The 14659-nt window shown below is 32.5% G+C and overlaps 1 protein-coding gene across 4 annotated transcripts; it reads left to right on the top strand.

Moving 5' to 3' along the window:
* The first annotated feature begins 1298 nt into the window (after positions 1-1298).
* LOC114391910 (protein IMPAIRED IN BABA-INDUCED STERILITY 1-like) lies at positions 1299-7368 on the top strand. Of its 4 annotated transcripts, none has more exons than XM_028352920.1 (10): positions 1299-1575; positions 1678-2319; positions 2876-3160; positions 3287-3628; positions 4321-4548; positions 4832-4929; positions 5554-5641; positions 5770-6303; positions 6724-6856; positions 7001-7368. In XM_028352920.1, the coding sequence occupies exons 2-10, from the start codon at positions 2008-2010 to the stop codon at positions 7018-7020; spliced, it is 2040 nt and encodes a 679-aa protein (XP_028208721.1). In that variant the 5' UTR covers positions 1299-1575; positions 1678-2007; the 3' UTR covers positions 7021-7368. The 4 variants fall into 4 exon arrangements, with proteins under 4 accessions (XP_028208721.1, XP_028208720.1, XP_028208723.1 ...); XM_028352923.1 differs by lacking the exon at positions 1299-1575 and adding an exon at positions 2560-2759 and having other exon boundaries at positions 2203-2319; XM_028352919.1 differs by having other exon boundaries at positions 1299-2319.
* Positions 7369-14659: the final 7291 nt, after the last annotated feature.

Raw genomic sequence — 14659 nt, 5'->3', positions numbered from 1 at the left:
AATATAGGAAATTAGAAGGTAAAAACTAAATTGCATCAATTTTGTCATAGCCGTTGGTCGTTAAAAAGTTTCTTATGTTAATCAAATTTTCAAATGGGATTATTTGGGAAAACTTCTCCAATATATAGAAATGGTCCCAAGGGCCAAGACTCTCAATTCCCTAGTCAGACCTATCCTAAGCAGCACGCTTTGTACCCACTCAGAAATATCCAACATTCTAAAGTGTTATCTCTAAGAAAGTGAGAACTGTGGTCAACATCTACACCAAGGATAGAAAGATAGATAGACTGCTATATGTGCATAACCAAGTGTCAAACGGAGAAGAAAATTTTGTGAGATAGAGGTGCATGCCCCATTAATATTATTTCAATCTTTCAAAATCAAGCACAACTATGCGTGGACTTTAAGTCAGTAACTGGAGGAAGTAAAAATGAAAATGTCAGCAATGGGAGAACTGTAAATACACTTAAAAGTAAGCAAATTTTATGCGGATTAAGATCCTCCTTCTGTTAGTAACTAATATGGCACTGATGTGTTATAAGAAAGAAAGACACGAAACAATTACCACGTATAAAATATTCACCATTATTTATTCAAGGACCATTAATTTTATTTTTATATATTCCTCTCTTAATGAGATTATCATGTTAATTATCAAGATTCAAATAATTTTTTTATCTTATAAGTAGGTTTGATGAGGGCGAGCACTGGTACAGCGGTAAAGTTGTGCCTTGGTGACTTGTTGGTCATGGGTTCGAATCCGGAAACAGCCTCTTTGCATATGCAAGGGTAAGGCTGCGTACAATATCCCTCCCCTATATTTTCGCATAGCGAAGAGCCTTTGGACAATGTGGTACGAAGTTTTTATAAGTAGGTTTGATTTTCTGATTCTATAAAAAAGATTTTGTTGAAAGAAATAAAATCTATTTAGATGATCCATGTTTTGAAGGTTAATCTCATGATTTGCAATTATGAGATTATCTTACTTTTAACAAGAACAAAAAATAATTTGTATGCTTCCAAATATATTGATTAATTGGTATAAACAGACAATTATCATTGTTATAATTTTTTATTATTTCAAAAAAGTAACTAATTAGCCTAGAGTAGAGCGTATTAAAAACTCTCTTTTATTGCGGTGCCCCACATAAGTAAAGTGGTGCATGAAGTATGAACCAAAAAAACATATTCAAATCTCAAATTCAAAGAAAGTGGAAATCTAGCTACAAGCAAGTAGAGATTACGAAGATGCATTAATCAACACAACAACGACCAGCCAATACCATTTATCAGTGTGGAAGCAAATATTAATTGTCATTGATAATAATAATTGATGATTGGCATGACAAGACCGAAATGAATTTAAACCGAATATCTCTCTTAGATACACGCAAAACACAACATAACCTCCCGTTTTCACACACGCTCTTCTAATCCAACCCCCATGCAAAATTTCCATACTTTGTAGTAGTTTGCCTTTCACTCACTCAACTCAACATCCACGCAAAACAAACCTATGACAAATTGACAATACAAAGTTGCAAACTAGCAGTACTAATAAATACAACAAAACCGGTATTTCGAATTTTCGTTTTCGTTCGTTGTCATTCGAAAAACAAATACGCACAAAAAGACTTTCATCTTTCTTCCGTTGATTTCGGCGCTGTGTTTTTTCAGTGAGCCTCATTAAGAAGAACCCAACACCCACCCTCTCTCCGCAATTACCGGAGAAACCACACCAAAAAAAATAGTGAGAAAGCGAATGAAACAAAGTTTTATGTTCGTGTCTGCCCCTGAGTTCGTGTCATGCGAGTTTAAAAGACCAGACCCATTTTCCATTGTGAAGTTAAACAGTTGCTGATGCTCACTCACGTTCTCTGCGGTTCCAAAAGAAGCTAACTTGACCCGAGGAACCCGAAGGAGATAACCCGTTGCGTAGTGGGTCGGAACTCGGAAGAAGGTGAAGAAGGTGTTGGGGAGTGATATGGTGTGGTGAGGTGTAGCGTAATGGGGTGTGTTGTTGTGAAGCAGGCGGTGTCTGTGACGCCTGCGATTGAGCACTCGGTTGAATCGGAGAAGAACAACAGGAAGAAGAAGACTGAGTCAGTGGGGGCGAGTAGGAGCGAGTTGGGTGAGTCTGGGAGGGCGAGTTCCAATGGTGGAAGTGAGTCCCTGAGCTTCAGGTTGGGGAATCTGAGTAAGTACGTGGAGGGAGAGCAGGCGGCGGCGGGGTGGCCGGCGTGGCTCAGCGCCGTCGCGTGTGAGGCCATTCACGGTTGGGTGCCTCTTCGAGCTGACGCGTTTGAGAAACTTGATAAGGTTCGTATAAATAAAATCATGTCAAATTATCAATCTTTTTTTTTCTTAAAAGTTTTTTTTTTTTTGGGGGGGGGGGGGGGGGGGGGGGTTGTTAATTTTATTACTTGATTAATGATAACTAGGTTGCATTTCAAAGTGAGAATTTTAAGAGTCAAGGAGGAGATTTCTCAAACTTGTTGGAATGATATAAATAAGATTTTAGTTGCAGTCGGAATTTTGTCGCAATTCTTGATATTACAGGAAACCGTTGACAAATATGGCCGTATGTGCATTGCAACGCAGCCGCGATTTCATTGTAGTCTTTGATATCATAGGAAATTGTAGATAAATGCAGCCGTTATTGCGGTTGCAATGTTGTCACAGAGATTCCAAAAACCATGTCATTGTGACTGAAGCCACGGTTGCAGACACTTCTTTAAAACCTTGGATATGAATGCAATGTATGTTGAATGATTTTTATTTTATTTTAGTTGTATATAAGATGCTGATTTTCTGGTAATGTTTATTATTGAGTTTTGACAATTGCTTTATATGTATTTGGAAAATGGATGAATAGATTGGGCAGGGTACATATAGCAGTGTTTTCCGAGCAAAGGAAGTTGAGACCGGGAAGATAGTAGCTTTGAAGAAGGTGAGGTTTGACAATTTTGAGCCAGAGAGTGTGAGGTTTATGGCTCGAGAAATAATGATTCTGAGGAGGCTTGATCATCCAAACATCATTAAACTGGAGGGCTTGATTACTTCTAGATTGTCTTGTAGCATATACCTCGTGTTTGAGTACATGGAGCACGACATCACGGGGCTCTTGGCTAGACCAGAAATCAAGTTTAGTGAATCACAGGTATGAGTGTTGCATGTTTCTCATACAGCATAATTGCAAAGAGATCGTTTTGTAAAACTGACACAAAAAGTACCAACTTACTGTTGTGATTCTTAGTTAATGAGATTAAATAATTTTGTTTTGCAGATCAAATGCTACATGAAACAGTTGTTATCTGGTCTTGAGCATTGTCACTCGCGGGGTGTGATGCACAGGGACATCAAAGGATCAAATCTTTTGGTGAACAATGAAGGGATATTGAAGGTAGCGGATTTTGGATTGGCAAATTTCTCCAATTCTGGGAACAAGCAGCCCCTCACTAGTCGTGTTGTCACCTTATGGTACCGTCCTCCGGAACTTTTGCTCGGTTCAACAGCTTATGGTCCATCCGTGGATCTCTGGAGTGTTGGCTGTGTATTTGCAGAATTACTAATTGGGAAGCCTATACTTCAGGGGAGAACTGAGGTAGTAAAGTTAACTTTTCAAAATGTATGGACTTTTTTCCTTTCCCATTTGGTATTTTGTGTTCAGACTTCAGAATCAGATTTCCTTCGGAGGATGCTTGTTTGTGAAATTTTGAAAATTGGATTACATCTTATTACAGAAATAGTAAACCACTATTCTATTTAAAAGGTGTCATTGTATTTGTTGATGTGCAAAAATTTAGTCACATGCTTAAGTGGCCTGAGGTTTGTGCCACCTTACCACATGCACTTCAAGAGAATGTCTTTTAAGTCTCAACCAAGTCTTGAAATGCACGTTACCTAGATATCAGTCTCAAATATCTTGTTCTGCCTCTCAGAAAGTGGCACATCGATGCCTACAAATTGATTTGAGCTTTACTCATTGTCTCTGTTACATTACTATATCTGAGTTGCATTGTAGATTTCAAAATAAATCCTATGCAGATGCTGACAATAATTGAACTGAATAGAAGTTTTAGTCCCATTCCTATTGCATGAGGATTTGTGGCAATCTAACTATTCGTTTGTTTGTCATTGATGCTATCATTGAGTGTTTAGTTGTGTATGACATTGGTCGAGTGGAGAGTGGAATCAATCTTACATAGATTGATTGTTAACCAGCTAATTGATAATAAACTAATCAACTGGAAATGACAACTTGAATTTTTTTTAACAGTTCTTTTGAATCTGTTCTGAATTCAACTGTTACACATACAGGTTGAGCAATTGCACAAAATTTTCAAGCTTTGTGGCTCCCCACCTGAAGAATACTGGAAAAAGACCAGACTTCCTCATGCAACATTGTTCAAGCCACAACAACCATATGATAGTTCCCTCCGAGAGACATTTAAGGATTTTCATGCATCCACTGTAAATCTTCTACAAACTCTTCTTTCTGTCGAACCAAGCAAACGTGGAACTGCCTCTTCTGCTCTCTCATTGGAGGTAAGTTAACACGGCAGGGTTGATTTATGTATATGTTGAAAATTACTGAAGTTTTTTTTCTTTCAGTGATTAATCTCTATAGCAGAGCCTTTGTCCATTTTAATTTTGATAATATTTTTATTTGAGATTTATTTAATGCATATAAATCTGTTTGGTTTTGTGATATTAGTACCAGGCACAAATCTGTTCATCATCCATCTGCAAACTTTATGACTATGTGAAGCATTAATGTATGGTTTTGGACTTTTCTAGTCTTCTGATACAATATTTTTACCACTTTCAGTATTTCAAAATAAAACCTTATGCATGTGAACCATCAAGTTTACCAATATACCCGCCTAGCAAGGAGATTGATGCGAAACATGAGGAGGAATCAAGAAGGTGAAAATCAATCATCTAAGCTGTCTATTTTATGCAATTTTATTGGCTAAGAAAAATTTAGATTATCACATATCAGCCAGTGTCCCTAACAATGTATTACCTTCTGTCTGGCTGGTATGGTCAAATCAAGAGAATATCTGCATGTGCCATTCATTTGGTCAAGTCAATCACCATAGTTTGATATCATAAGTTGATCCATTAAAGAAATGTTTGTTTGAATATTATGTCAGGGTCTAGGTTTGGTGTTAGAACGCTGGGCAGGTTAGATTGGTTCTTTTATCACTCAAATGTCATTTGAATTAGCATGCTTGAGCAGTAAATTAAGAAGGAAAGCTAATTGATAGTAAACGAATCAACCGGAATATTCAATTCTGTTTTATATTCACCACCTCTCCATCTTGCTGGGAGTTGGAAGTGGATTGTTTTACTGAGATATAGCTTCAATTAAGGGTCAGTTTGATGTCACAAAATACCAAACGGACTCTTAAGGTTGTAAAACTGAAAAGATGATGTGAAACTTTCACTAGTATTGAGCATAATAAACAAAATTTAATCTTTAAATTTCCATTATTGCAATTATTACTTGTTGTCTTTTCATGAAATTATACACTGATGAACTTTCAGGAAAAAGATAGGTGGGCGAGCTTGCAAACCAGAATCAAGAAAACCATCAAGAAAGCCACTAGCACTCAGTAAATTAGCCCCAGCAGAGGTCTAGCTTGCTTTTTTTGTTCTTGCATCATTGCGTTTCTTCTTACGCGCATGCACTGATTTACAGCAGTGATCTAATCACCAAAAATGTATTCTCTTGTCACCTGGCATGTTATTCTTCTCCTACAGGATTTGACAAGTCAAACTCAAACTTCACATAAGATGAATGATAGATCTGTCCACATCATTAAACAAGAGGACACTAACACGTGTGAGGAGGCACCAAAGCAGTCTAGTGGTAAACCAGAAGATGCTTCTTCTTATATGAAGAATGCATCTCAAGTAGATATTCCCTTTCCTGGACCATTGCAAGTTTCAAAATCAAGTGGCTTTGCATGGGCAAAAAGGCGTAGAGATGACACTTCAGTTAGATCCCACAGTCGGTCTATTTCTAGAGGATTTATCTTTAATTCATTAGAAACTTCTACACTAAATTCAAGGGATAATTCTGAATCCAGAAACCATGAAAATAAGGAATTTTTCGGGGCACGCACCAACTCTAGGGGCAATCACCTACTTGAAATTTCTAAGCTTGCCATGCAAAATCAATGGAGTAAGTTTGATCGTCCAGATTCATTTGATACTTGTGATGAGTACCATTCACAAGAACTGTCCCTGGCAATTTATAACAGGCAAGATTCGCTATCCAAGAGAAGTAACCTGGTAAGTTTATCAAGTTGTTTCATTTTTTAATATGGCATTAAGCATGAAACATAACTCCCTCTTTCTGCATCTTGTTCTGTTTCTGTTTCCATATGTGGAGACTAATATAGGATTCTTTTTGCAAGATGGAATTTGGGACTTTTGATGAAACAGAGAATTATTTAAACTTTATAAAGCCAAAAAGATATTCTTATTTTTGTTGAATGTTGATATTGACATATTTTGTCTTGCTTGGATGACAATTATCTGTCTGTTAAAAACCAAAAAAAACTTTATCTTACAAAAATCACATAAAAATTTGACAAAGTTAACTCTTTACCCAACTCGCCATAGTTATTAATTTTCTTGGAGTAGAAGCTAGAATATGAAATTTATGTGTCCTTGCATGGACATGATTCTTATTCATTTCCCTTCTTACAGAGTTACCAGGATCAAGAAGAAAAGGTAGAGTTTTCAGGGCCTCTGCTATCTCAAATGCACACAGTTGATGAACTCTTAGAAAGACACGAGCGTCATATCCGGCATACTGTCAGAAGATCATGGTTTCAGAGAGGTATACGACATTGTTACCATAAGAAGCAGCCGTTACTTCTCTGTTCTGTCTTCTCACCTTCATTTTTGTGCATAAATTCCTTGAAATCATTATTAGGGAACTATGCTACTCCAAACATTTTAACATGTGATCCCTGGATTGCAGGTAAGAAGCAAGGGAAGTAAGTAACTGCAACTGTAACATTCATTCATGGAAGGATATAGATCCTCGTACATCAAATCAAATGTCCTTGTGAAAGGGCCATCTACATTGTCGAAGCTCACTTGCTGCTGTGACTTTGAGCAACAATGAACATTATCATGTACACATAGACACAGTAACCAGCAGCATGAATTGTTACCTAGAAGCTTGGAAACTAACCAATTTGAGGAGTGTAATTCAATTTATAGAAATCAGAAGGCCGTGGAGAAGAGAAGAGAAGCTTTTTTTTCCTTCTTTTCACCATGGATTTTCTATTTTTGATCAATTATAATATATAAAAGTTTATTTCTGTATGATATAAACTTCCTTAATCCTCTTGCCTTTGGTAATCGTTATCTACCTCTCAAGTCTCATCCAGTAATGTACATATTTGATCTGCCATAACTGCTTGAATATCTATAGGTTGGTCTAGTTACCATTTTCACTATTTCTATAGGCTTCAATAGTATCCGATTTAGTAATTTCTTTATCACAAGAGAGAATCAGAAGGAAAAAGAAAATTTCAGATTGGAGGACCCAAATTGAAGTCCCTTTTTGGAGAAGATGAAAAAGAAAATTGTAGAGGAAAATTAGCTTCACCAAAACAACTTTAGGCTTAAGCTTAATTTGGACAAAGGTGCAGAAGTGCAAAGCTGCAATATTTGTTTAAGTCCGAAGCTTTTGGCTTAAGCAAACACTCACTTAAGTATTGATTTTTTGTGTTTGTATAAATAGATTCTCTCGCTCATTTGGAGGGGACGCTTCCTCATGTTGTAAAAACACATTTACTAAAGTTCTTCTTCTCCAACTCTCTTCTTCCATTGTTCTTTCATCTTTTTTGCTTTTGGATGTTATTCATGGAGATGGGTAGCTAATTGAATCAAAATCTTATGCTCTCATGTATTTTTTTTAAATAGTGTTTTATATTCATCTTGTTATTCAATGTTAACTTTTTATTTCTATGTTTCATCCTTGTTATGGATTAAACACTCATAGTGTGATTCTTGGATGAGATTGTTATTTGAAAATACTTTCTTTATCTTAAATTGTGATAAAATGCTCATTAAAACCCAGAGCTAGGAATCGGATGAGGGGTAATGATTATCTTTGGGTCATTGAGCTTAAAACAAGTTTCTTTGTTAAATATGTAAGAAATTGACATTTAATGGAGGAACTTAGGTCTTTTCACCTAAGGAATTAGGAATTAGAATATCATTTTTGAACTATGACCGATATTAACGTTGAATTACAAGTTGAATATAATGTTTTAGTGTAAAAAGAGTTTGGTTTGGTGATATCTAACCCCGATAACCTTTATCATCTGAAATTCATATCGTTTTATTGTGTGTTTATTGAAAATCTTAAAAATATCATAACTTATAACTTTGTTTTGCTTTATCTTTATTGTTGAATGCTATGTTCAGATCATCCTTGTTTATTCGTTAGTTTAAATAGTAAAAACTTGTGATATTTGTTAAGTATTGTGAAGTCTTCATGGGAACGATAATTCTTATTTAGCAAATACTATTTAACGACTTGATACGCTTGTCAACGAACTCAACAAGTTTTTAGGCATCATTAATTCAACAGTATAAGTTTCAACAGATTTTGAAAAAATGAGGAGGTTGGGTCTACAAATAATGTGGTCAGTAGCACCACTGTCCAATATCCAAATATTTTTCTTCTCATTTTAAGTAAAAGAAATCACTTTACCTGAGAATTCATCATGTTTTGAATTGTTACCAACTTGATTGGTTATAGAGATCTTGTCCTTATTTTTGTTCAACATGTCCAAAAGTTGTTTGCATTCTTCTTGAGAGAAAGGAAAATTTGATGCCATGTCCCTTTTGTCTAGTGTCAAAGTCATTACTTGATTGCCTTCGGTTGGATTCTCCTTCAATGACTTTTCTTTTACGGCAAAATTCACACAAATGCCCTTTCCAACCATAGTAAGTACATTTTAGATGGGCTCGACAATTCTCAGTGCTATGGTTAGTTATGTAGCACTTCTTGCATTTGAGTCCATCCTTTTTTGAATTTGATCAACGACCTATATTTTTTACAGCAAAAACAACAACCTCAATTGACATTGAGACATTACCACTTGAGACCTCCATCTGTTTTTCATGTCGTAGGATAAGTGCATATGCTTTGTTTACTGTTGACAATGGGTTTAGAAGTGATAAAGTTCAAGGTAGAAAGATAGAAAGAAAAGAAAAGAGAAACTTGAATATTGCTTTGGATAATGCTCAAAATAAGCAAATCAATTTTTACATGAATACATTGAGTCTTATATAGTTAAACTTGTAACTAATTTGTAACTAACTAAACTAGATTGTAACAAACTAAATTAATAACTAACCTGTAACTAACTAAACTAATATTTAACTAACTTGTAACCAACTAAACTCATTTTTATCTCTAATAAGAAGCAAGGTGTTGTTGCGAACTGTAGCAAATGACTCATTCAATCCCATGAGAAACTTCATGGTTTTTTGGGTATCCAGATATGAATTGAATCCTTTTGATGCTTAAGAGTTGCACAGGGGAATATAACAAAGTTTGTCTCCTACATCCCAAAGTCTCTTTAGTTTTGTGAAGTAGGGTTGAACTAATATGTATGTTTTTGTTAGAGAACAATTCAAATTTCAAAATAAATGACGTTGGTAAAGATTCAAAGAGATTTTTTTAGGAATTTGTTATGTTTCAAATCTTTAGGATTTTATCTAGATTTAAATATATTATTATTTGTTTTAACTTTTTTAGGAATTTGTTTCTTGTTTTAAAGATTAGGATATGATAATATTTGGATTCTATATTGCCATTTAGCTATAGAGACAAAAAAATAAAAATTTCATCGTGTTCCGTTTAAGATCTCTTGGACGTGTAAGTAATTCTATTGTGTGTAGAGGAGTTTTTGCAACAAGTTGTTTAAGAGTTATGATAGAAAACACACAAAATTTTGAAATCTCATTGTTTGATGGGAAAACAAATTTTATGATTTAGCAGTCTACCATTCAAAACCTTTTAGTGCACCAAGGTCTTGATTTGGCTTTAGAAGATGAAAAGTCGATTGTTGTAGGTGAAAGGGAATGGGCTCAAATACAAAGGAAGGTTGAGAGCACAATTCGATTAGTTTTTGCTCCTGAGATCAAGTGCAATGTGTTAAAGGAGACAATACCAATAGCCTTATGGGAGAAGCTTGAGAGCATTTATGCATCCAAATCGTTGACCAATCATTTATGCTAGAAGATGAAAGTATTGACAATGAAAGTCTTGTACTAGTTGTGCAACGCTCTGAGAGAGGGAGGAATCATTCATGGAGACAATAAGATGGGCAAAAAAGAATATTAAAGTCACAATGACATCCAAAGTGAGATAGTAGTAACATCGAGTGTTATTATTGCAGAAAAAAATGTCATATTCAAACATTGTGTCTTGAAATGCAAGAGGACTTGAAAAAATTGAGAGTTATGAAGACAAATGATAACAAGTCTCATGCTACTTGATGGGAAAATAAACTTTTGTGTGTTTCCTGTCATAACTCCGACACCACTTGTTGGAAAAATTTCTCTACCCACAAAAGTTTTATTCATCATCACAAATCATACCTTTATAGAAGATTTTACAGAATAGGATCCTAACATGATCCCTATAATTAAGTACAGATATGCACAAAATAGGAAACAAATAATCACTACATCAATTACAATAATTAAGCAATCAATCACACATGATTATTTCCTTTAACATGTTCCTAATGCTATTGGGCTTCTTGTTCACCATGGATCCTGAAGTTTCGTTTCTTTTTGCTTATTGGGCTGTTGCCCCGTAGACGCGCCCGAAAAAGATAAGACGGGATCTTATTGCCCTGCATTTTCTTTAGATTTTTGCTTTCTGGAACATTTATTTATCTCAGCTTGGAAAACTATGCGGGGTTTAAAATTTGTATCATAATTAATGCATGCGTTACTTGAGATGGTCGTGATGAGTCGGAATTCGTGGAACACATTTGCCATGATGTAGTTTAAAAAATTAGGATACTATTGGCAAGTAATATTGTTCTAGTATTTTTTTAATTTAGATTAAAATTTAAATTATAAATTACGAAAATTATAAAAAAAAAAGTGTACATATATATAATTCAAATAAATAATTAAAAAATGTAATTATTTAAGTTTTGAAGAAAAATTATAAATTTATTCAAAAAAAGAAAGTGATTTAAAAATATAAATGAATTGAAATTTAAGAGAAAGAGAGAGAAATCTGAAAATAATTAATTTATTTAGAAAAATATTATATTTGAAGAATTTTTGTAACATAAAAGTATACAATTTCAAGTTTTCAATGGATAATTTTTTTTGAAAGGATTTTCAAGTGATAAATTACTGGCTTTGATTGATGCAATCAACGCTGTATAGTGCATCGCAAATAACCGCCACTGTGTCGATTAATTGTAAGCCAAATTAAAGTAGTTGTGATGGATAAAATTGTGTTAAAAAAGAATAAAAGTCTAATAATTGGGCTATTATCCATAGAAGACCATAATCTAGACCTGCAAGCCTTTGTTTTAGGCTGTTGTCTTGGTGTTCTTAACCAAAGAGTCACCCTCATTCTCGGCGGAGAGGCATGCAGGCATGCAAGTAGTTGCTTCCAAACTTCGTCACTGTCAATCAAAAAAACATATAAAGATTTATTTATACGCAGTTTTCTATGAGGTTAGTGATTTTTTTAACAAAGCTATTGGAGAATTTTTTTAGGGTCTAAGGGTATGCTCACTATCATAGAATGATTGTGTTTAATTTTCTTTAGTTGTTGTCAGTTTTAAAGCGGACGTGATGATGAAAGTGAAAGAGGGGCCAGTGCACTTATAATCATATCACTACCACCCCCCCAAAAAAAATAACACTGGGTGCCCTAGTGTATGTATGAATTGAGAATGAGATTATTTGAATTGAAGTGATATTACGGGTTTTCACTTTTCAATTTTCATTATATGTAGCTTCCTACCAGAAGAAAGATGGAATAAGTGGTTCAAACTTTAAATTATGATAAATTTTTGGATAGAAAATAAATTATGTTAAAAAAGAAATATATATTTTAGGTGTGTTGATAATTTTCAATAAAGATCATTAATTTATCATTTTTGGTGAATTCATTTTGTATTAATATCATGATTAAAAATAAAATTTATATATATATATATATAAAGAAATCAAATTACACTAATATACTTTAATCAATTATTGTAATATTTATAACTTGATATAAAATATAATTTTTATTAATTTAATCATTAAATTATATCTAGATATACATATTTTTAAGATTGTTTATGTCAAAATTTATTAAAATTGAACAACAATAAAAAATTAACCAAATAATTCATATTTTAATACATTATATATATATATATATATATATATATATATATATATATATATATATATATATATATATCTTGCTGCCTTCCATGAAAAACACACCATCCATAATCACATAACCAAATCAATAAATTAAAAAAAAATGTATGTAAAAAATGTTAGTAGTATTTTTTTGACATTTCAATTTTTTACACTACTCGTGTACCTCTTTTAATACATGGTTAAATTTATTTGAAATTTTCTATCTTCTTGAATGTAAGAATCATGTAAAGAAGTAAGAAATTGAAAACACATATAAGAACAAATTTCATGAAATCACTACTTTAGTTAAACAAATAGTATTTACCATTTTGAGATTTCATCGAGGATTAGATTTGCACTTTTAGTAATTTTATGAGAGAATGTCTATTTTCATTTATGTGTTTATTTATGGCTATTTTTATCTAATTAAGTTTTCATAATTTTAAAACGTTTAGTTAGATTGATCTCTAATTTATAATTCTATAATCTATGTCTATATTATCACGGTAATGTCTTATTTTTGTTTCCATAGTTTTTGGATTATTTTTATCCTTTAACTAACATTATAAATTATCAACTATTAGGATTGTTGTTCGAGGAGTCTTAAATTTGAGATCTAATTGTGTTGAATACTTGAATTTTTTTTTAACTATATATTCATAATAATCATATTGCTCGAATAAAATATATAGCCGTGCCCTACCAAAACAAAATGTCTGAGAATTGAATACCAGAGTTTCATTTTATATCTTGCTCCGTGGTTAGGTTCTCCATATAAAAAAGGCCATTGATGCATCTGCACTTTTTATCATCGATCGATAATCCCTATCAGTCACCAGAGGCCAGATTATTGACATTAACAGCCATATGTTGGACCACAACCCTGACTCCCTTCCTTGTGAATAAATTGATGTCTCGTACTATAATATAGTCTATCAAACAAGCAAAAGAGACTGCACCGGAAAAACAAAACAATTTTTTTTAAAAAAAGGGGCCTTTTGCATTCACGTGTGGAAGGCTTTACATGAAAATAAAATAAGTGCAAAAGGAAAAAATCTATCGATGTGAAAAGAAATTACAAATTTCAGCATATAGACAAAAGTTAAAGTCATTCAATTTATTTAATCATTTTTATTGCACAAATATTTTATAAATCTTTTTAAATTATATTTATAAAATATTATATTAATATAAAATAAATAATGATTTACTAATGTATATCAAATTTATACTTTTATATATATATATATATATATATATATATATATATTACTGAACTTATATATATTTATATGATATGTAAGATAATAATAATTTAATTATATTTTATTACAATTATTTAATTTTTAGAAATTTAACATAAATAATAAAAATAATATATTTATAATTTAATTGATAATATATAATCACATTTTATTATTAAAATATGTCTTAATTCTCTAAACAAAAATTAGGTGTTACTCATATTTCTAGTCCCTAAGATTCGGAATAAATTCATATTTAGTACCTCAAATTGTTAAAAATTACTACTAAGTTCTTAAAATATTAAAAAATATACTTTTAATCTAGAGAGTCCGACAATGTTAATGGAAGTGATAAAAATGTGGTGACATTTGACGTTAGCATTTAACATGTGTCCACTTTAGAGTATCATATCATCACTTTGGATGACACCATGAAACTCTAGTATATAAACAAACTTATTTTTTGTTTCAATTCAAGTAAAAAAAAAAACATATATATTTATTTTAAATTTTAAGAACTAAAAAAATAATTAAGTATTTAATTATATAAAACTATTAAGGTATTACACCAATATAAATCCATCCTCTCTGTGTACACATATAACTCAAATCTATAAGCTTCTTCCATTTTAGATAAAATATATTTATAACCTTGCTTTTTTTTTTTTACAGGAAACTAATACTGAAACCCATATAACGCATAGTTTTTATAAAAAAATGAAAGAATGAGAAAAAAAAATAGAATAAAATATTTAAACTTTTTCAAAACGAGATAAAATAAAAATTAAAAACTATCCTGCTGTTGCACATGGCTGACGGCAAGAGAGTTTATATATACATATATAATTAACCTTATATATATAACCAAAATAGAAAAAATACTTTCTCAACCTTAATCTAATAAAGTAAATTTATAAAATTAATCATGACATGAAACCAAGTTCCTAGTGAATGCAGAATTCCAAACACTCCTA

Source organism: Glycine soja, chromosome 17, assembly GCF_004193775.1.
Source record: "Glycine soja cultivar W05 chromosome 17, ASM419377v2, whole genome shotgun sequence".
Taxonomy (NCBI): domain Eukaryota; kingdom Viridiplantae; phylum Streptophyta; class Magnoliopsida; order Fabales; family Fabaceae; genus Glycine; species Glycine soja.
This window is presented reverse-complemented; position numbering and strand designations above follow the sequence as displayed.